This window comes from Eubalaena glacialis, chromosome 1 (assembly GCF_028564815.1).
Source record: "Eubalaena glacialis isolate mEubGla1 chromosome 1, mEubGla1.1.hap2.+ XY, whole genome shotgun sequence".
Lineage (NCBI taxonomy): Eukaryota > Metazoa > Chordata > Mammalia > Artiodactyla > Balaenidae > Eubalaena > Eubalaena glacialis.
In genome coordinates, this window is record NC_083716.1 from 158,525,461 (window position 1) to 158,549,021 (window position 23,561).

The following is a 23,561-nucleotide window of genomic DNA, read 5'->3' on the forward strand; positions in this document are numbered from 1 at the left end:
ATCAATTAAGTCCATCTTGTTTAATGTATCATTTAAAGGTTGTGTTTCCTTATTTATTTTCATTTTGGATGATCTGTCCATTGGTGAAAGTGGGGTGTTAAAGTCCCCTACTATGATTGTGTTGCTGTCGATTTCCCCTTTTATGGCTGTTAGTATTTGCCTTATGTATTGAGGTGCTCCTATGTTGGGTGCATAAATATTTACAATTGTTATACCTTCCTCTTGGATCGATCCCTTGATCATTATATAGTGTCCTTCTTTGTCTCTTGTAATAGTCTTTATTTTAAAGTCTATTTTGTCTGATATGAGAATTGCTACTCCAGCTTTCTTTTGATTTCCATTTGCATGGAATATCTTTTTCCATCCCCTCACTTTCAGTCTGTATGTGTCTCTAGGTCTGAAGTGGGTCTCTTGTAGACAGCATATATATGGGTCTTGTTTTTGTATCCATTCAGCCAGTCTGTGTCTTTTGGTGGGAGCATTTAATCCATTTACATTTAAGGTAATTATCGATATGTATGTTCCTATTCCCATTTTCTTAAATGTTTTGGGTTTGTTATTGTAGGTGTTTTCCTTCTCTTGTGTTTCTTGCCTAGAGAAGTTCCTTTAGCATTTGTTGTAAAGCTGGTTTGGTGGTGCTGAACTCTCTCAGCTTTTGCTTGTCTGTAAAGGTTTTAATTTCTCCATCAAATCTGAATGAGATCCTTGATGGGTAGCATAATCTTGGTTGTAGGTTTTTCTCCTTCATCACTTTAAGTATATCCTGCCACTCCCTTCTGGCTTGCAGAGTTTCTGCTGAAAGATCAGCTGTTAACCTTATGGGGATGCCCTTGTGTGTTATTTGTTGTTTTTCCCTTGCTCCTCTTAATATGTTTTCTTTATATTTAATTTTTGATAGTTTGATTAATATGTGTCTTGGTGTGTTTCTCCTTGGATTTATCCTGTATGGGACTCTCTGTGCTTCCAGGACTTGATTAACTATTTCCTTTCCCATATTAGGGAAGTTTTCAACTATAATCTCTTCAAATATTTTCTCAGTCCCTTTCTTTTTCTCTTCTTCTTCTGGGACCCCTATAATTCGAATGTTGGTGCGTTTAATGTTGTCCCAGAGGTCTCTGAGACTGTCCTCAGTTCTTTTCATTCTTTTTTCTTTATTCTGCTCTGCAGTAGTTATTTCCACCATTTTATCTTCCAGGTCACTTATCCGTTCTTCTGCCTCAGTTATTCTGCTATTGATCCCATCTAGAGTATTTTTAATTTCATTTACTGTGCTTGTCATCGTTTCTTGGTTCCTCTTTAGTTCTTCTACGTCCTTGTTAAATGTTTCTTGCATTTTGTCTATTCTATTTCCAAGATTTTGGATCATCCTTACTATCATTATTCTGAATTCTTTTTCAGGTAGACTACCTATTTCCTCTTCATTTGTTAGGTCTGGTGTGTTTTGACCCTGCTCCTTCATCTGCTGTGTGTTTTTCTGTCTTCTCATTTTTCTTATCTTACTGTGTTTGGGGTCTCCTTTTCACAGGCTGCAGGTTCGTAGTTCCCGTTGTTTTTGGTGTCTGTCCCCAGTGGCTAAGGTTGGTTCAGTGGGTTGTGTAGGTTTCCTGGTGGAGGGAACTAGTGCCTGTGTTCTGGTGGATGAGGCTGGATCTTGTCTTTCTGGTGGGCACGTCCACGTCTGGTGGTGTGTTTTGGGGTGTCTGTGGCCTTATTATGACTTTAGGCAGCCTCTCTGCTAATGGATGGGGCTGTGTTCCTGTTTTGCTAGTTGTTTGGCATAGGGTGTCCAGCACTGTAGCTTGCTGGTCGTTGAGTGAAGCTGGGTCTTGATGTTGAGATGGAGATCTCTGAGAGATTTTCACCGTTTGGTATTACGTGGAGCTGGGAGGTCTCTTGTGGACCAGTGTCCTGAAGTTGGCTCTCCCACCTCAGAGGCACAGCCCTGATGCCTGGCTGGAGCACCAAGAGCCTTTCATCCACACGGCTCAGAATAAAAGGGAGAAAAAATGGAAAGAAAGAAAGAGGATAAAATAAAATAAAATAAAGCTATTATAATAAAAAATAAAAAAATTATTAAGAATAAATTTATTAAGAAAAAATTTTTTTTAATTTTTAAAAATAGATTTATTAATTTTTTATAATAAAAAATAAAAAATTATTAAGAAAAAAATTTATTAAGAAAAAAATTTTTTAAATAAAAAATATGAAAAAACTTACTAAAATTTTTTTTAATTTTTAAAAAATAGAAAATATGGAAAAAATTGTTAAGAAAACATTTATTAGGGAAAAAAGAAAAAAGAATTTCTAAGTAAAAAAAAAAAAAAAAAAGGACGGGCCTAACCCTAGGACTAACGGTGAGAGCAAAGCTATACAGACAAAATCTCACCCAGAAGCATACACATATACACTCACAAAAAAAGGAAAAGGGGAAAAATTAATATATCCTGATCCCAAAGTCCACCTCCTAAATTTGGGATGATTCGTTGTCTATTCAGGTATTCAACAGATGCAGGCACATCAAGTTGTTTGTGGAGCTTTAATCCGCTGCTTCTGAGGCTGCTGGGAGAGATTTCCCTTTCTCTTCTTTGTTCGTACAGCTCCCAGGGTTCAGCTTTGGATTTGGACCCGCCTCTGCATGTAGGTCGCCTGAGGGCGTCTGTTCCCCGCCCAGACAGAACGGGGTTAAAGGAGCAGCTGATTCGGGGGCTCTGGCTCAGTCAGGCCGGGGGGAGGGAGCGGTACGGAGGAGGCGGGGCGAGCCTGCGGCGGCAGAAGCTGGCGTGACGTTGCAGCAGCCTGAGGCGCGCCATGCGTTCTCCCGGGGAAGTTGTCCCCGGATCACGGGAGCCTGGCCGTGGCGGGCTGCACTGGCTCCCGGGAGCGGCGGTGTGGAGAGTGACCTGTGCTCGCACACAGGCTTTTTGGTGGCGGCAGCAGCAGCCTTAGCGTCTCATGCCCGCCTCTGGGGTCCGCGCTGATAGCCGCGGCTCGCGCCCGTCTCTGGAGTTCGTTTAAGCAGCGCTCTGAATCCCCTCTCCTTGCGCGCTGCGAAACAAAGAGGCAAGAAAAAGTCTCTTGCCTCTTCGGCAGCTGCAGACTTTTTCTCGGGCTCCCTCCCAGCTAGCTGTGGTGCACCAGCCCCTTCAGGCTGTGTTCACGCCACCAACCCCAGTCCTCTCGCTGCGATCCGACCGAAGCCCGAGCCTCAGCTCCCAGCCCCCGCCCGCCCCGGCGGGCGAGCAGACAAGCCTCTCGGGCTGGTGAGTGCTGCTCGGCGCCGAGCCTCTGTGCGGGAATCTCTCCGTTTTTCCCTCTGCGCCCCTGTTGCTGTGGGATCCACGCTGACAGCTGCGGCTCGCGCCCGTCTCTGGAGTTCGTTTAAGCAGCGCTCTGAATCCCCTCTCCTTGCGCGCTGCGAAACAAAGAGGCAAGAAAAAGTCTCTTGCCTCTTCGGCAGCTGCAGTCTTTTTCCCGGACTCCCTCCCGGCTAGCACCGAAGCCCGAGCCTCAGCTCCCAGCCCCCGCCCGCCCCAGCGGCTGAGCAGACAAGCCTCTCGGGCTGGTGAGTGCTGCTCGGCGCCGAGCCTCTGTGCGGGAATCTCTCCGCTTTGCCCTCCGCACCCCTGTGGCTGCGCTCTCCTCCGTGGCTCTGAAGCTTCCCCCCTCTGCCACCCGCATTCTCTGCCCGTGAAGGGCCTTCCTAGTGTGTGGAAACCTTTCCTCCTTCACAGCTCCCTGCCACTGGTGCAGGTCCCGTCCCTATTCTTTTGTCTCTGTTATTTCTTTTTTCTTTTGCCCTACCCAAGTACGTGGGGATTTTCTTGCCTTTCGGGAGGTCTGACGTCTTCTGCCAGCGTTCAGTGGGTGTTCTGTAGGAGCAGTTCCACGTGTAGATGTATTTCTCATGTATCTGTGGGGAGGAAGGTGATCTCCGCGTCTTACTCTTCCGCCATCTTGCCCTGACTCCTTTCACCTGTTTTTAATTCCTTCCGTTGCAAGGAAGCCTTGCCATGTGCATGCCCACCGTGTTTCTTGGCAGTCTTGTCCTTCTTTCCTGATCTTAAGCCCTTCTTTGCTCATTGGGTTCCTGTCAATCCCATCTTCATGGTTAACACTGTCTCGACTTCCGTAGGCTATGGTAGGGCTCTCTGTCTTTTGTTGCCTCATTAATCGCTTTGCTTCAATCTTTCATGTTAGTCCTAACATCTGCTTTTCCAAGTGTCTCCTACTTTTCCAATAAATCATTAGCTACCTAGGAAAACAGCATGATGTAAAGGAAGAACACTTGAAATTAGAGACTTAAAGTAATTTCCCCAAAGTAATAGAGCTGATGATGTGACTGGGCCTTAGTTTTCCAGTTTGTGAAATGGAGATAATAAGACCTACCTCATGGAGTTACTGTGAGAATTAAAAGAGATAAAATATAAAAGGATTTGGATCACAGTGGTTGGTGATGGTGTTGGTGGACAGTAGTGAGAAGGTGGTCAGCACAAGAAGAACTTGTCATATTCTGTACTTTCAAGAGTGAAGTCACACAAACACCTGGGATGGAGAGGTTAGTGATATTCTCAGTAATCACTTCCTCTACTCAGTGTCTGAAGATAATCCCACAGAGTGAGTTTAAATCTTGTTGTGGAAATTTAAGTCTTTTTTTCCTGTTTCTTTCTTTCTTAATAAAGATAGAAGAAAAATCATTTAAATCATTGGCCCCCTTTGGTCACAACCCTTGGTTGGTCTCAGAGATTGTTATTAGATTACCTCTTGATTATCTCTTCTTGGGCGTAATTAATTTCAGTTTCCTTAACCTCTCTCCTGGTGCCCATTTTCTAAAATTTTAAGTGGGTCTTTTGCTTTCTTCTGTCTCCCAGAGTAATATTCCTTCCAGGATGGGGAACAGTTGTTGGGTAACAGGTCAAATGTATTAACAGACAGGCCATATGGTTCACAGACACTTTGCTCTCAATAACTTGATAGGAATTCTGGTGGTTTGGCTTTTTTTTTTTTAATTTTAACTATAAAAATGTAAGAACCATCTGCTGTTATTTTTTTGTATGTGATCCTGGTACGTTATTTAGTACACTGCTCCCATGCAATTAGCACTGCTCTGCGAGAGACTTTCATGGCAAAGCTGGGTTACCTTATTTTCAGTTGTAATGTATGTGGAGTGTGTGTCCCATCCAGATTCCTTTCATAAATTGCAGCAGGTTTGCATAACATGCAATTAGGTCTTGGCATGAATATGGCTTCTGTCTTAGCTGGTTAGATACTTTAATAGTAGTGGTCCATTTGATTGGTTGAGAATGGGTCACATAGTAATTGCTGTGGAGCAAACCAAATAGGGTAATGTAATAGAAAGTGATGTCAGGGTGGGGTGGGGCTGCTTTAGTTTAGGGTCACGGAAGCCCTCAAAGGAGGAGAAGTTGGAGTTGACATCTGGCAGGGGATGAAGAGACAGCCAAATGAAGATCTGTGGTGAGCCAAGTGAAGATCTGCAGTGAGAGAATTCCAAGAAGGTGGAAGAGTTAAGAGCAAAGGCTCTGAGCCGAGGAATAAGTACGGTACTGAAGGAAGTCCAGTGGGCTACGCTGTAGTAAGATGGAGGAGAATGCAGGGAGCTGAGGGTGGAGAGGGTCTAGTCTAAGTATAATAGGAGCCACTGGAGAATTTTAAGAGGGATGATATCATTTGATTTATAGCTCTAGAAAGCTCACTCTGACTGCTCAGTGAAGATTGGATTGTTAGGAGCAAGAATGGAGGCAGGGAGACCAGTCAGGAGACTGTAGCTGTTGTCTTGATGAGAAATGATGGTGGCTTGGACTGGGGTTATGTGGTGTAGATGGTGAGAAGTGATAGAATTTGGGATATATTTTGGATTTGGAATCTATGGGACATGATGAATGATTCTGGCCTGAGTACTAGGTGATTGGTGGTGCAATTCTTACTCAGACATAGAGGGCTTGATGGTTCTTTTTTGTCCAGTCAAGTTTGAGATGGCTAATGGACATCCAAGTGGACATGTCTAGCAGGTGATTGAGTATATGAATCTGGAGCTTGGGTGAGAATTGAAGGCTGACATGTTCATTTGAATTACAGAGAGGAGGCTGAGGTCTGGGTCCAGGACACACTGTCACTCAGAAGTCTGGAAGAGACATCAGCAAAGGTCATGGACAGAGTGGCCAGAGAGGTCTCAGAGGACCATGTGCTGAATAGGTGCCTGGAAAGGAAAGTGTCTCCAGAAGGAGTAACTGGTGACCTCATCATTCAGTTTCAAATGTTAGCACCCAGCACCCATATTAAAATGTAAATCCAAAAATTTATTCTGCAGCTGCAAATGTAGTGACAACTAGAGCAAGCTGGGCCCATTGCCTGCCCACAGAAACCCTCAGCCACAGTGGGATCAGAAACAGGGAGACTCTTATCTCCTGGGGGTCTTTGCTGCAGTCTCGACCAGGATTTGTGAGATTTTCATTTCTTTACCAAAACAGCAGAGATTGATGAGTTCGTTGTTGTTATTTTTGCTTAAATGGCAGTTGTATATACAGCTGGCACACTATGTCGCAAGTCAGTTCTTGAAAATAAAAGCCTATGACCGCCTCAGTGCATGAAAAGACACATAAAAATGCTTACATTTTAAACTAATTTATGTTCTAATCCTGACAAGATAAGTCTCATAACAAATCATTTTCTAAATTTTCTCTTTTCTCGAAGGCAGTTTCTGTTTGGGAATTAACTTCAGCTTATGGAAAATTGTTGTATTATGCGTTTGTCACTTGGTAAATGTGATATTATTGAAATGAAGAGTAGAGATTTCTTGCTTTCTACGTCTCTTAAAGTGAAAGCATAGCACACTCCAACAAACATTTCAAATTAAAGGGCAAAATTGGGGAGTCCTATTTTTTGTACCATATACTATAATTTAATAGGTCCTTTCCCCTGCTGTGTCAAGTGCATTTTCTCTAAAACCTAAAGCAGGATCATGCTGTACACAAGACGGTTTATTTTGGTGATTCTCATCAAGTTTGGAGAAATAATGGATTTGTTTTAAATTAAGCAAAGCTGCATTTTCTTTCCAGAAGGTTCAGCGGATGACAAATACTTAGGCAAACTCTGTAAATGTTTATTCTAACCTTTGACACTACTGACATGTAGTTGAATTTGACAAATAGATAAAGCTGCTAAGAATATGGTGGGCTGACCATTGGCAATAGATTGCGGTGAGGAGTATAATCGTGGTTATTCAGCCAAATACTAGATTCACTGATTGAATGAGACTTGCTGGGAACAAAACATCAGGAAATAATCCCTTTCCAGAATTTTAACAGAATGAATGGTTCTGCTGCTTTGTATAAAAACAAAATTTGATCGTACCTGAAAATTCTCCATTTTTTTCTAAAACCAAGCTGGAAGTAGCTCGTTTACCTGGTTGGCACAATCTCTCTTTTTTAAAGACTAAAGCTCGAGAGCACAGCCCTAACGCGTAGCCTCACCTACGTGTGGCTTTACCATAGACATAGAGGAGTGAAATGTTAAGCCGGTCTGACAGCTGTGTGCTTCCTTCTGTGTGAAGGTTATAGGATGTAACAAGCCTTGCCCTTGGATCCCCCCCATGAGCGGTTATCTTTTCGAGGTGTCAGACTGTCCTTGGGTGGTTCCCCGTGTCCAGAGCCACGTGTAGGAGGTGCAGGGTGGGAGTAAAGGAGGCTCTGGGCTCTCTCCTCTCCTCCCTTCTATTCTCCTGCCCTCCCTTCTGCACTTGGGGAAAGTGAAGGTGAAGGGGCCGGGGGAGGACCACCCCTTGCCTGGGCGGTAATCGGTGGGGAAGAGGTGCTGTGATGGGGGGGTTCTCCCGGGGAAGAGGCAGTGTCTGTCCTCCCCACCCGCTTCCCCAGTGTGCAGCACCGGGCACGGAAACGCCCAGTAACTGCTTGTTGAACGCTGAGTGGTGGAGTGACAGGGCTCTGCACCTCAGGAGTCAGTAGCACCTCAGCAGAACCTCTTCCCTTCCCTCCAGCAGTTCCCTCCTCCAATCGCACACAGCCCAGTGTCGGGCCAAATCCCCAGAGCCCACACCTGGGGAGAGCACTTGATTTATATATTTATAAATATATTTATGTAGAGGCCCCCCTTTATCTCCAAAGCCTCCACCCAGTTAAGACACCACTTATGCATATGAAGAAAACACTAGAGTAATCTAGGACACAGAGCAATAATATCTGGCTATAAAGAGCAGCTTCTTAAATCAGATCATGGCATCTTCCTATTGAATAAAATCCAAGTGCGTTACCTTGGCTAATTTCCTTTCCCATCTCCTCTTGTACACCCTCTAGCTCCTTGAGCACCCCAGGCCCCTTCCTGTCTGCTCCACCCTTTGCCTGGAATGTTCTTCCACGGTTCTTCACATACCTCAACCTTTCTGATCTTTTAAAGATCCACTTAACTGGTACTGCTTCACGGAGGTCTTCTTTGGCCTTCTCTCATCTCCTCTGTCCCTTCACGTTATACCTAGGCACATTGCATTTTCCTGTGTGTTTGCTTTCTTGCTCATTATAGCCGTCACACTTGATTGAATGCTCTCCAAGCAGGACTGTCTTCTGATTTGGTTAGCATCTAGTCTATGCCTGGCTCAGAAGAAACTCTCAGTGACTAAATATTTGTTTAAATGTGTGAATGACGTGTCAACGTACATTTCATCAGAAAAGGTGCTTCAAGTAGAAAAAAAAATGTTTTTCTTCTTTCTCCTTTCCGATTCTCAACATACAGTACACACACACAAACAGTATAGGTGTGGTTCATGTTAGAAAGTTTCCCTAGTCTTGGGCTTCCCTGGTGGCGCAGTGGTTAAGAATCCGCCTGCCAATGCAGGGGACACGGGTTCAATTCCTGGTCCGGGAAGATCCCACATGCTGCGGAGCAACTAAGCCCGTGCGCCACAACTACTGAGCCTGCGCTCTAGAGCCCGTTAGCCACAACTACTGAGCCCAAGTGCCACAACTACTGAAGCCCGCGGTCCTAGAGCCCCTGCTCCACAACAAGAGAAGCCACCGCAATGAGAAGCCTGTGCACTGCAACGAAGAGTAGCCCCCGCTCACAGCGCTTAGCCCGCGCACAGCAACGAAGACCCAACGCAGCCAAAAATAAAAATAAATAAATAAATTTATTAAAAAAAAATTTTCCCTAGTCTTGGTAAGGAACTGCCTTAAAGAGTGGGCTTGGTGACTTAGTGCCTACGGTCTGACTACTGCCATTAGTGCCTTTTCTTCCTAAGCGTCTAATGGGCTTTGCCGTTTCCTTCTAGCAAGGAAAGCCATATGTCTTCGACAGAGTGCTGCCTCCCACCACGACCCAAGAGCAGGTTTACAACGCGTGTGCAAAGCAAATTGTCAAAGGTAAGTGCTAGCTCTTCATTTCCTCGGGGCGCTTCAGAGTAATGGAAGACAGTAAGTGGTATTCGCAGCCTAGGAATCAATACCCCTTGACCATAAGCAGAGGCCTGCTAATTGGAAACACTGAATTATAGCAAGCTCTGGCCCTGATTTGCTGTGATGTCAGGCAAGTTATTTAACTCCTCAATACCTCCTTTCCAAGGAGATTTCTTTATTTCTTTTGCCACCTTTTGGGCAGAGTTATTCTGTTACGCAGAAGCTTAAAAGCAAGGTAAGCTATAGTCACACTATTTCTGTAATGGTTCTAAAATACTGCTGAAGGTATAGTACCTCCTCAGGAGAAAGATATCTATTCTGAGACTCCAGTTGTGTATTTTTGGTTGATTTTGTGCATCTGTCTCTTCAGAAAGAAACTTTTTTTTTTTTATTTTAAATTTTTTTATTGGGGTATAATTGATTTACAATGTTGTGTTAGTTTTAGGTGTACAGCAAAGTGAATCTGTTATACATATACCTATATCTACTCTTTTTTAGCTTCTTTTCCCATGTAGGCCATTACAGAGTACTGAGTAGAGTTCTCTGTGCTATACAGTTATCTATTTATATATAGTAGTGTGTATGTGTCAATAGAAATGATCCCTGAAAGTATAGTCTTCAGGAAGAAGCTTTAAATGTGGAAAATTCTTGGGCATCAAGGAATTTTCTACAGCATCCTAAGATCACATTACCTTGCTGGTTAGTGAGTTGTTCTTGCTAGTCAGCATTCCTCAATTATAGTTTCATCTAACCCACTTTCAACCATCCCATCCAGATCCTGACATTTGTTCTTCCACATAGGTAGCCTGAAGCCTGAATTTTTGTCTTAGAGATCAATCCTATTCTCTGGGACTGGCCTTGGTCCTGAAGGATCTGTGTCAAAATAACAGCAGGGAGACAAAGCAATTTACACGTTGCTCTACCTTGCCCTTTTAAATCAGGGGCAGGATGGAGCTTGCCTTTGGGGAGCTCGCCATCTGGACAGAGCTGAGGGGCATCTCCTGCTACTTTGCTTTTCATCATTAAATCCTTGCCTTCAAATTTGAATGCTGCAGCAATTGTGCTTTCAAATGTCTTGATGCTACCACTTTTATAGGCAGTGCTAGATTTAAAGAGTGAAAAGTAAAAAAAACAAAAAACAAAAAAACCCCAAACACCTTGTCATATTAGATCCACTTATTTTTAGAAGCGGAGCTGACTAACCTAACTACTTGAAATGTGTGAAAATCAGCCCTGGGTACATCTGTTAGATTAATTCTGACCCTGGACACCTGCGTGGGTGACGCCCATCAGTATGTAATGTTCCTTGCTGAGGTGTATGGTTATTCATATTCTTGTTGTAGACATCATTAAATTAGACGGTCTTCACAGTAAGATTATTATAGAAAATTGAAGAGAAAAAATATGCCTGAATATGAGCTTTTTTTGAATGAATAGTTTGGGCCTATATCTGGTGGTAATTTTTGTCTTCTCTCTATTTCTACTCTTTTGCTTCTCTTTCTATCTAAATATATTTGCTCTTTCTTTCTGGAATATATAGTTCTAGTTTGCTCCTAGTCAGCCCTCCTTCCCCTCTATTATCAGACTCTTTCATATTTTTATTAAAGTAAGATTAATCACATATGAGCCAGAATTTCCTTCTATTTCTCTCCTCCTTCATTATCAGATCTAAATAGTATTTACCGCGTGCTATGCTAAGCATTAGGTCCATTTAAACACATACCTGCCCGCTCTAAGTTAACATTGTAATTAGCGATGGATGAACTCTGTTTTTAAAAAATTGTGTGATTAACAAACAATAATAATAATCTTTGAGTCTTTATTTACTAGATAAGTTTGGGTCCTTTCAGCGCTTGGAATTCTCTATAATATATGAAATGTCAGATTTGGGCAATCCCTGGGGGTTTCCTGTGGACACCCTAACTATGGATAACTTGAGGCCCAAATATATAGTGAGCCACAAAGAAAGCTATTTAGAATAAAATCGGGACTTCCCTGGTGGCGCAGTGATTGGGAATCTGCCTGCCAATTCAGGGGACACAGGTTCGATCCCTGGTCCGGGAGGATCCCACATGCCGCGGAACAACTGGGACCGTGTGCCACAACTGCTGAGCCCACGTGCCACAACTACTGAAGCCCGCAAGCCTGGAGCCCATGCTCTGCAACAAGAGAGGCCACCGCAGTGAGAGGCCCGCGCGCCGCAGTGAGAGGCCCGCGCGCCGCAGCGAGGAGTGGCCCCCGCACTCTGCAGCTAGAGAGAGCCCGCGCGCAGCAGTGAAGACCCAACACAGCCAATAATTAATTAATTTGTTAATTAATTAAAATAATAATAATAGAATAAAATCGGGCTCTGACATGATATAGTAAACAGACATTTCTTGGGCACCATACATATAACACGAGCATACTCATTTTGTAGCAATAAAGAGTATCTTATTTTCCCTTGAAAGAAAATTATTAGGGGCATAATGAAGACCAAGTTTAACTTTTTTTAATATCCACTGAGGCTAGTGTGAGGGGAAGTGGCTATGTATTTCTGCATCAGCAAGATAAAATGTAGGTATATAAGAAAGAACTGCTTGGAATAGATTACCAGGTATAGCTGAGGCATCTGTGGCCATGACAAGCTCTATTTACATCAAGAATGGAAGGTGGTGCAGTGGGGGTCTTTTTTTTCTAGAGGCCAAGAATTGAATCAAATGACTTCTAAAGGAAGTTTAAATCGCAGTCTCTGTGATTCATGGTGATGTAGTGGACTGGTGAGCTTTCCTTTCAAGTCTATCTAAACCCTTGATGTTTTTGAGATCAGGAAGACTCCTTTTAACTGGACAGCTTTATTCTCTCTCAGTCTTTGCATTCCCTTCAACTTCACTGAGTTAAAAAAAATATTTTGAACATTTGATTGTAGAGTCCTGGCATCTCCCACGCTCCCCTCTTTATCTGGTGTGTATTTCTCAAAACATCGTCTGAAAGAGTGTGTAGAATCTCTTCCAGTTCTTCTAGAAGAGGTTATAGGGTTTGTGAGTACCAGCATGATAAATAGAAAGGCTCCTATGGATGCCCTAGGAATTAAAAACCATGGTTACTGGACACTATTACTGAAATAAGAATAACTGCGTCCCAGCCTGCGGAAGCCACCCCTGGCATTTGCCTCCCAAATTAATTGGATGTAGACCATCCAGTGCTAGAGAAGATGGTTTCTTGTTTTCCAGTTCTGATTTCTTTAAATTGCATTCATTTGGTTGTTTCTTTCATTCATACTTTTATGAAAGTATATTAGGTATTTGCCATGTGGTAAGTACTGCTAGGGACTAGAGTCACCAAGATACATAAGACTGCAAGAATCTTTGAGTATAGGGAAAGAGACAGATGCATGCACAATTATACACATGGGGATTATGTGCTTTAGGATGGGTGTGTGCAAAATGCTATGGGAGCACAGAAGAAAGTCACTACTGGTTTTGGTGGGTAGAGAGGAGGATTGGAGAATTAAGGCTTCTTGGAAAGGCTGGGTTCTGAGGAGCATAGAAAATGCAGGGCGGTACAAGCAGAAGGGATAGCAAAAGCAAAAGCATAAAGGCCCAAATTATATGGGCAGCTTAGAATGGTACAGGGTGCATGGCTATGAGACCTAAAAAGTTAGAGTGAACCAGAATTTGATAGAAATTGAAGGGCTTTATCTTATAGGTGATGTGGACCCATTGAAGAGTTACAAGCTTAGGATATTATCAGATCTATTTTATTATTCTATTATATATGACTCTTAAGAAGAATTATATTTATTTAGTTGCTGTTATCTGTCAGGCACCCTCTATGCATTTTACATATGTTATTGCATTTTAAATCTTTACAACTTTATGAGGTGTGAGCATTATTATTCCCTTTGTACTAAAGAGGAAATTGAGGTGAAGTAACTTGGCCAGGTCATTTAGGGAGTAGTAAAGTGAGACTGGGCCTTGAACCTGAGTTTGTCTGACTTACTTGAATTTTACTATCCTGCCCCCACTTTTCTGGTGGGCCCATAATGAGCATTTGATAATTATTTTATGAGTTGTTCCTTTTCCATCAGGCCATATGGACCACATTGCAAAAAGACAGGGGTAGGAATGGCGGTGGGGAAGGGGAGAGGGGAGAGAACGGAGACTGGGTTCCAGAGCCGAAGGGTGGCCCTGGCTGTCTGCCGATAATGAGACACGCTTCCATTCTGAAGACGCTGCATGCCCTCACATGGGCACAGTGGCTGCCCTCGGACTGGCGGGGCCAGTATCCTGGTTGGCCTCTGGCATTCGGCAGAATGGTCTCTGCGTTCTCTGGGCACCGCCTGCCTGAGTAGTGTGGTCGGCTGGCAAGAGCCTTAGGATTCCAAGCCAGGGATGAGTTGCAGCCACTATTGCCAGGGGCTCTGGTGCCACGACCAGGCCACTGTTTCACCTGGAGAGTCGATAGGAGGCCACAGCAGCCTCCTCAGGCACCCTGGTGTGCAGGTATGATTATGTCTTCCCCAAATTCTTACCTGATAATGGAACTAACTCTTCTGCTTCAGCAAGACCTGGACTCAGAACTAATAAAACCTAGGATGGAAAGCTTGGCTCTGAAGGCTGCACCTGGAAGCAGAAAGTATTTTCAAGGACCCCGTTCCACTCCTCCCTCCCAGGCCTCTTCCCACCCGCTGTGGACTCTCTCTTTTGGGTTTGCTTGGCCGCTGGATGGACGTGTGCTGTGTTCGTGGGGCGCCGCTGGCTGTGTGGTGTGAGCTGAGGTCACATTACGCCAGACCCCATCACAAAGAAAGGTTCTGTCCAGCTGGGCTGGTTCCCGGCTCTGTGGCTGGTGTATAGAAACAGTCATTCTGTTATGGTGGAGACTCTGAAACAAATGCTCTCCTCGGCCCCAGGACCTGTCACTCAGCGTGATGAAAGTGCCTTTCTGTGGGCTGTTTCTGCGAGAGGCGGGCGGGTTGGTTGTGTGGCTCAGTGGCACCGGGCACAGGCCTGTCCCCTCATCTCTCTGTGCTTGGCGGGTGTCCATCTCCCCGCATCTCAGTGGTCCAGCCCCAGATGCACTTTTGTGCTGCGCCCCCCTCCCGGCCTCTCATCTCCTCTCATAAGCAAATACAGACTCAACAACAAACAAACTCCCCCAGCCCTGGAGTTTGGAAGAAAGTAGAGAACACCGGGTTTGAAGAGTTTTCTGTTTTCTTTTTAAATTACCTTCTGATTCGGAATCCAGTTGATAGAGGGCGGCCTCAGCCCTGTTCAACCTTGAGCACCAGAGGTAGGTTCTCCAACAACAAATTAATTGTAACATGATTCTGAACACTTTAAAGGCCACATGTGGGAGGGGGAAGGGTAAGCTGGACAAAGTGAGAGAGTAGCATGGACATATATACACTACCAAATGTAAAATAGATAGCTAGTGGGAACCAGCTGCATCACACAGGGAGATCAGCTTGGTGCTTTGTGACCACCTAGGGGGTGGGATAAGGAGGGTGGGAGGGAGACGCTAGAGGGAGGGGATATGGGGATATATGTATACGTATAGCCGATTCACTTTGTTATACAGCAGAAACTAACACAACATTGTAAAGCAATTATACTCCAATAAAGATGTTAAAAAAAAAAAAGGCCACACAGAGTTTGTCCTAATGGGCTTCTCTTATGTGTTCTCTTTTTCTTAAAAAAAAACAAAACAAAAAACAGCTAAGAAATTGCCCGCAGTGTTGAAATAGCAGCAGCAAAGAATCAGGGATTCTCCAAGTAAGAGTCTCATGTGCCTCTCAGCTCCCTACCCCAAACAAGCGATGCTATCCATGAGCTCTTGTTTGCATATATGTGTCCCAGTCCTTAACCTGAGGGAGTTTGGTGAGCAGTGACTCACTAGGAGTTAGGAGGATTGTGCATTCTCTTAGTGAGGGTGGGTTTAGAGGGGTGGACTGAGCCTGGGGGTTGTCTACGGGGCAGAATTCAGATGCCTTGGTCCCATTGCTTCCTGGCGGAGGAAGAAGTAAGTGCTGGGTTTTCTCCCGTCTGCAGAGCTGGGTTCTGAGCTGAGGTTTCTTCAGCGTGGGGCAGTTGTTCAGGGCCACCTCTGTGTGCAGGTGAATGAGTAGGGTGGCCAGCGGCTGTGACGAGGAACAGAGGGACCCCTGGCCTTGGCTTCCGTCTTCCTGTCCCAACACCTGAGGTCAGGGGTCGGTCCCAGGCTGCTTCCTCCACAGGGACTTAAGATGAGAAAGAAAGCCCTTTCAGTGTGGGGGGAGAGGTTTAGTCTCTAATAAACAGGAGCTTTAGTGCTGGGATTGTGGCTGGCATTCTCATTGTCTGGAGTTGTTTGTGCCATGAATATGTAGAATTTTAAAACCACAACCAAGGGTGGAGACCACTTTCTTTGGGTCCCTGAAAGCCTGTCACATTTGTGGTTGTGTAGAAGCTCTCCACTCCGGCCACCATTTTCAGACTGTAGAAATCTTTTCTCTGGGCAAGTTGGCATTTTTGAGAAAACTGAAGCTTGAACCTCCAACCCTTACACTGTAGTCTTCAAGTTTTTGCTTCCCCCGTTACCAGGGAGACCATTACCAGAAGTTGGATACGTGCGAACATTTTCTCTCTCTCAATATAGCTTGACACAAACTCTTGAGGGCTGCCAGGATTTAAAAAAAAAAAAAAAAAAAAAAATCCTGCCACTTAATTTTCCTTTTTTTTAGCTACCCGAGGAAAACGCCTGCTTTCTTTCCTGACCCCAGTTCACACTCCAAAAGCTCAGACCAGTAAAATGTGTATTAAAATTTTTTTTAAAAAGACCCAACAAAACAACAGAAACTAACCAGCATCATAAAATTGAGAGAGACCAAAAAAGCAAACAAACCAACCTAATCAGGGCCTGAAATCGATGGAGCTGATTGCCTGGCTTGATTTTTTTGTAAATGGCCTTGGAGAGGACACCCCCTTATGGGGCTCCCCTCCCCACCCCTCGGTGCTTTTAGGAATGAGGACTTCCTCCCTTTATATAGAGATGGTGGGTCAAGGAATATTAATTATGCATCATTCCACTTTCAGTGATGTTTATGTGGATGAAGTAGGATCGAGGGAAATGAGCACTAAATATATTTTAATCACCTTTGCGGCTTTGGAAGAATTCCCACAGATAATCGTCAGCTCATAGCAGCGTCAGTGCATCTGTCCGCACGCCTCCCCTCGTCCCCTGGGTGAGAGAGAGGGAAGCGGCCTGCAGCGTGTGGTACGGTCTGCTTCTTGTGTAACTAAAAGAAATTCCCGATGCTCTTGGGCCAGGGTCATCTTGCTAGCACAGTCACTGAAAAAACAGAGGCCCTAAATTCGAGTCAGGGCCCAGTTGGTTTCCAGGCTGATTGGATTGTCACCATGTGTCTCAGTCTACAGAGTGGGACCCTGTCCCCCCAGCTGTGGAGTAACTCTGCTCTGAAGGGGCTTAGCGCGGCCTTCTCAAGAAACCCCCCCAAGGAGCCCGCCGGGGCCAGGGTTTAAACCGACCCAAATCAGATCTTCAGGAGAGAAATCCTATTCTACACCTCACTCCAGAGACTCAGGGCACGATAATGTTTTGGTTTTTTTTTTTCCCACCTCAACTGATCTCAAGAGATCAACGTGGAGAAGAAAACTCAAATACTTCTCTACTAAAAAGAAAATATACTGCTCGATACCTGTTTCGATTTTGATGTTACCAGGAGAAAGTGTGTCTGCCTCCTTCTTCATTAATATATTCTGTAGCCATGTGAGTCCATTTCTTTTTATTTTGTGGAGCAGTGGAGGCCCTCATTCCTGCTTTTATCTCACAATTCTACTTAAATGCAAATAGAGTTGAAATACATCATTTGTGTGAAAAATGAGATGGGCCATTTGGAAAATGTAATTTTAAAACAGGCCACCAGCACTAGCATGCAATCAAAGTAATGGGTTAATTTTAATTTTTTTTCTTGCTCGCAGATGTCCTTGAGGGTTATAATGGGACAATTTTTGCGTATGGACAGACATCATCAGGAAAAACGCACACCATGGAGGTAAGGTTGCAGCGTGCTGTTATGTCGTCTCTGAGATGACTGAACGGAAGTGGTGCTTCCAGCAAACTGCGAGGTGCATGCGGCTTTTTGACTGGGCAGTAGATGGTTAAGGGGTGGTTATGTCTGTGTCACAATTTTTTGTGTCTTTGAGGAGTTTTAAAAATGTTGTTGAGTAATAAAATCTCAGGAGTTCAGCATTTTAAAAAATCCTTTGTTGATAGCTCTGTCAAAATAGGAACAATAAATTCTATTTAAAATAATCATCGATAAGCTAAACAGTGGTGCGAGTATCCCTGTGGACTGCCGCCCCAATCTTACTGAGAAAGTCTGTTGTGAAAATCATTTAGTCTAAGAAGGGCCTCTGGGGAGGCAAGTCTTCTGAATAAATAAAAAATGGTAGGACAGAGGTTGAGAGAAGTTGGCTTGTGGACCAAATGCAGCCCACAGACATATTTTTGTTTGACCTGCACATTGTTTTTTGGTTTTTTGTTTGTTTGTTTGTTTTTAATTGCAGGCAGTGTTTAAAATGGGATGGTTTCAAACAATTCTAAGTGTCCAACTTTGGTTGAAAATGCTGAAGATCTAGCAACTCTGGGTGAAATGTCACCATAATATAAAGTGTAAGCTTCACTGGAGCAGTGGTCTTCGTTGTCTTGTTCACCTTTTTACTCACGTTGCTATTGTGTGGGACCGTGGTGGTCACCTAGGAAGGCTTCGATAAAATATCTGTGAAAATGATAGCCTCATGGTGGCCCTGGCTGACGCACGTTTGTGGGGCTGGGCCCTCCAGTGTACCCTAGTCCCCTCCACGCACATTGTGAGCGAGTGTTCAGCATCCTTCCCCGGAGACTTACACACCTGGCCTCTCTGTGCACTTGAGGGTGTGACACCAGCTCTAATTGTTAGCCCTGGAGCTCTGTGGCTCCAGGCTGTCTTCCAGACAAGGCGCGCGCCTGCAGACAAAATTGGTCCCCTTTACCTCTTCTTTTCCTGCTTTTTGCCGTGGATCGGACTCCTATATGGCCTTTGGGGCTGGATAATTCTTCTAAAGGCTGGGCCCACCTGACAGGTGAGGAGAGGTGAAAGAGCAGTTATTACAAGAAACTACACAGAGGAAGTTTGGGGAATTCAGCTTACAAGCAGCAGGGTAAGATGAATCCTTAATCCTTCAAGCTTATGTTTTTCATTTACTGTCCCCTCTTGGGAATGTTACTGAGACGGCTGCTGCAGAATCGGTTTAGCTTATGAATCATTGCTATTGAAGAAGAGATTTCAAAGGCTCGAGGCTGAAATCCCCAGGGCTCTGATGTTCTCCTCACACCGATTTCAAGTGTGGGGTGTGACTCTGGGGATCTCATTCCTGTTGTGTTGACTCGCTTCCCCCCCATTTTGCTGGAGACAGAGTGGTTCAGAGATTGTACGGATTAAAGGAAGCACGAGGTTTATTTGCCACCTTTTCTAGACGGAGCAGGACTGTTTCCTGACACCTGAGCCTTTCCGTCTCTCTTCTCTGCATCTCACATCCTACTGCAGTACTCCTTGGAAATGGTGGTACAGGCATGGCCGTCCCCACTCTCCGGCTCTGGCCCCTCGCCTGCCTCTCCTCCTGGGCCCCAGACCCTTAACCTTCTAGGCGCTAGAAAAGCCGCAGTGATATACATTTCCTTAGTTCCACCCACTGCAGTAACCATGGACAGAACCTTCTTCATGGTTCATAAGGCATGAGAGAGAGAGAGAGAGAGAGATATTAAGAGATGGCTTCTCATGAGGGAATCATTCCTTAGTTCTTTGGAAAATTACCAAACAATATACAATACAAAAAATGCAATATTTAAAATCCCCCCGCATCTTACAAAAATGCCTCTACGAGTGACCTTTTAAGCTTTGGGATTAATTCGTCTTTGGGAAATACAAGGTGTTTGCTAAATGTCATAAATTTAAATTGTAAACTGTCAAAGGAGAGACCTGTCCCCAGAGTAAAACCTTAGTTTGTGTTTTGTGTGTATGGCAGGGATAGGTGGGTATGAGGAGATGGCAAAGAGGTATGCCAGCTCTTGCACACTAAAATTGGAGACGTCTTATTAAATGAGGGCATCGCCAGCCCTCTGTGACTCACGGTGTCAGCCACGCAACTCCTGGAGCAGTGCTGTGGGTCCAGAGGGAATCACGGGGCCTAAGGGAATGGGATTCTGTGCGGGCCACTCTAACAGTTGCCTAAATTCTGTCTCCTTTCCATCCTTGGCAGTTTTAAAAGGTTGCTAGTAATGAGCTGCTTTTCTTTATTGTGACTTTGGAGGATCACATGCTTAGGCCCACAGGAGGAAGGAGTGGGGTGGCTGTGGGTCCTTTCCAAGCACCTTCTCACCCCCTACACACATTTCATCTGGCTCTTTCTGTTGGGTGATTTTAGGTTGGAGAAAAGGTAGGGGATATTTTAGAGGAAAACAGAGGAAAGGAGGAACCCCAAGCTGAAATCCAGAGACTGTAGGAGACCAGGAAACCCAAGATCCTGGAATGCAATTAAATTTAAAAAAAAACCCCGCAGGGCTCTCACCATCTGAAAGGAGGATTTTATGTATTCGGCATTACACATTGTGATCCTTTAAAGGCTTTTGCAAGGGGCTGTTAACTCCCTGAATGGACAGAGCTGTCACATTTAAAAGCTGTTTTTCATTTTAATCCCCTCCGTTTTGGGTCTGACATCCAATGGTGATTCCATTACCTTCTACTGAGGGGAACAAACAGATAAGCCGACATAAAATTGGAAAGATTAGCTTCTGAAAATGGCGCGTTTCAGGCGGATTTTTAGTGCAAAGAGGAAATACTTGGCAGTGTTGGTGCTAAGCTCCATAGGACCCTTGGTGCACTGGGCCCTGGCTGGGCTCTGGCGGGCAGCGCTCAGGGGAGGGTTGGAAGCGAGGTCCCTGGGTGCCGGCTGCCTGGGGAAGAGAGGGCTTGGCCTTTGTTCAGCGCGGGAGGCTGGGAAGGGCTTCTCTCGGCCCCGTGCCTCACTTTGTGGCCCTCTTCTGCACACGGATTTAGGTGGATGGAGACACGCAGTGTTTTTCCTTCTGCCCAAAGGGACACCTGGAGGCCCTGGAAGGGTGCAGGCTGCCCTGCTGCGAGGAGTTGCCAAGTGATTTTTAATGAGCCTGTCTGAGTGCATTGGGGCTCTTGCGCTGACAGGCCCCCTGCTCTCCCATCTTAAGTGTTTCAGGAAACTCTGTCCTGCTTGGGAGGCTGAGGAGGCCATGGGGGCTGGAACAAAGGGGGTCTTGTTCCGTGGCCAGTGGCCTGGGTCTGGTTTCTGCTTTCACATGTGCTCCGAGAAGGCCACCTTCAGAAGTGGGAAAAGTTTTTGAAGAGAATTATACAGATGCAAGCATTAAAATGTCTCTTCTTTTTGCTTTCTGGGAGAAACGAGATGACGGAGCGGGGCATTCCACTCGAGTCCATCCCTGATCCTCCAGCCCACTAAACTTGTCGTTGTTCTCTCAGTTCCGACCTTTGTTCTGTTACTCCCATCTCCTCTCCTCTGCCCACATCCTCTTTGTCCATCCTTAATCTTACTCATCCCTCAGGATTTGGTGTCTCTCAAGGAAGCCATCCATATCACCCCAGCTGGAAGGGACTTCTCTGTTCTCTGAGTTTCTATAGCTCTTTGCCTCCTGACCACCTTTTACTGCCTGAGGTGACTGTTTATTGTATGTGTACATGTGCGTTTCATTTGCAAAGCAGTCAACATAGATGCAGTGAAGACCTTTATGGAACACTGCGACGGTCCAGCCACCGCAGAGGGTCTTCCAGGTCCCGACGGAGAGGGGCAAGGGACTGAATAGCACCGCGAGTATGGGGTCAGAAGGACCAAGACAACTGATGGTTGCAAGGCACTTTATTTAGAATCTACTGAATCTTATATAGACAGAAGAGGAACCCATAAAGTTGCTTATCGTCTCAGTTCAGTCACCACCATGAACGTCAGCAAGTTTACAACGACCTTGAACATTAACTTCTCTTAACTAGGCACACACAGCCCCCAGCCATAAGGAACAACCAGGACTCTCAGTTCCCTGAGGTCTCCTGGCCTGAGATAGCTTTGCTGATCTCTTTTACATTCCCCAGGCCTGGAACAAAGAGTGCATTCCAAGTCAAGGAAACAAAGCCCTTAAGTGGCTCTGCTTTTTGTGAGAGACATACTGTCTCCACCAGGAGTTACCTCTGGCTAAGACTGCATGCCTCCCACAGGTCCCCCTTTTTTCTTTTTTAAAGCATGTTGTTGTAAACGCAAACCATGGAGCTCAGTACTGAGACGAACATATCGGTGCAGAACAAATTTTACAAAGCATGGGATAATTGCCAACATAAGAAAACACATAATGGCTAGAGATAAGCCACCCTGAATCCAGTTTTGGGGATTGAGCCAATGTAGTTGACTAACCAACCCTTTTATAATTTCTGTTGGATCACTTTCATCTAGGTGCGATTCTTGTATAGCTTGAATTTCTGCATTTAATTTACGTATATCTAAACTAATTTTGCTGTCAGACCGTACACTAAGAATATGCATTTTGATTCTTTCCCAATCCCAGTCAGATTCATTGTACTTATGCGCCGTTACACAGATCCAAGACTATTTAGCATGACAATTCAATTTCATTCTAATCTTTAGACCATTAATTTGATCTCCCAGACTTAAGACCACATCTTTTAATTCATCAAGTTCAGTTTTTAGTTGGGAATCCATATGACTTTGAAGAGCCAAAGCCACACTGGTAATTTTAGATAACTGGTTGACAAAATGGGCTTCATTCACGCTTTTGGATAGAGCAATCCCGGCCGTGGCTGCAGTGGCAGATAAAGCAGCCAACATAGCCAAAAACATTGTCATAGGGGTAAAAGAAGTCCTTTGAGCAGTCACTAATTCCTGAACTTGAGCCACCAACTTCTTCAATTGACCCCAAGTCGGAGGATCACTTTGCCGAGTCCTTCGTGCTGGACGCCTCCTTTTCCGACGTCTTCTCTTGGGATCCATCCCTGGAGTAGTCTTCACATTCAGCGAGAGGCGCCGCATCCTCCGAATCAGCTGCAGGGTCTTTCTTGCCATCTATCTGTCTAACAAGACTTTCAGGAAGCCACCGAGGGGAATCAGCACTTCTAGGAAAAACACAAACATGACCTCGACCCCAGATTAAAACTGGATCAGGTCCATTCCATATATTTGTCAGAGGGTCCTTCCACAGCACCTGTGCCAAAGCTCTTTGAGCTGTGGAAGTGGCCATCAGACGTTCAAAAGCTGTGTTACCTGCTCGATCAACTGTCAAAAAATTTAAAATAAACACGGCATGATTCAATAAGGCATGGGGTGTCTTAGCATATTCCCCCTTTTGTATTTTAGAAAGAGTGAGCTTTAGAGCTTGATTCGCATGTTCAACAATGCCTTGTCCTTGAGGATTGTAAGGAATACCAGTAAGGTGAGTAATGCTAAAAGTAGCACAGAAAGAAGCAAAAGAAGTACTAGTATAGCCAGGGGCATTATCCGTTTTAAGTATTCAGGGAATTCCCATGAAGGCAAAACAGTGAAATAAGTGGGTAATAACATGCTTTGTGGCTTCTCCAGTCTGGGCAGTAGCACAAAGGAAGCCAGAATAAGTGTCAATAGTTACATGAACAAACTGAAGCTTTCCAAAGGAAGAAACATGAGTAACATCCATTTGCCATATATGAGCAGGGCGAAGACCGCGAGGATTGACTCCCAAGATGAGGAACTGGGAGATGTGGAGCACATTGGGAACATTGTTTAACAATTTGTCTAGCGGCCTCTCGAGAAATGGCAAATTGTTTTTGTAACATGGCTGAAGATTGATGATGCAAAGAATGAGAATTTTGAGCGTGTTGCACAGCAGCAGGCTGGGTCACAGTACCTGCTAAAGATTTAGTAAGAGAATCAGCCGAAGTGTTACCAAAAGTCAATGGTCCAGGCAGGGAAGAATGTGCTCTGATATGAAGCACTGCGACGGGACCTTGATGTGTACGAATTAAATGCTGTAAAGTCATAAAGGTATGAAATAATTGATCATCATTAGTATGGCCAAGTGTGGCAGTTTCCA

At 44.7% G+C, this 23,561-nt stretch overlaps 1 protein-coding gene across 2 annotated transcripts in view; it reads left to right on the forward strand.

Annotated features, from left to right (window-relative positions):
* Positions 1-23,561, forward strand: part of KIF5C (kinesin family member 5C) — a 162,119-nt gene that overhangs the window by 53,997 nt on the left and 84,561 nt on the right. Inside the window, exons 2-3 of one of the 2 annotated variants that reach the window (XM_061199905.1) lie at positions 9,296-9,386; positions 17,381-17,454. The exons of the other annotated variant lie outside the window; for it this stretch is intronic. Of the exons in view, the coding sequence (XP_061055888.1) occupies positions 9,296-9,386; positions 17,381-17,454 (165 nt within the window). The remainder of the gene's footprint in view (positions 1-9,295; positions 9,387-17,380; positions 17,455-23,561) is intronic. 2 annotated transcript variants of the gene reach the window in all.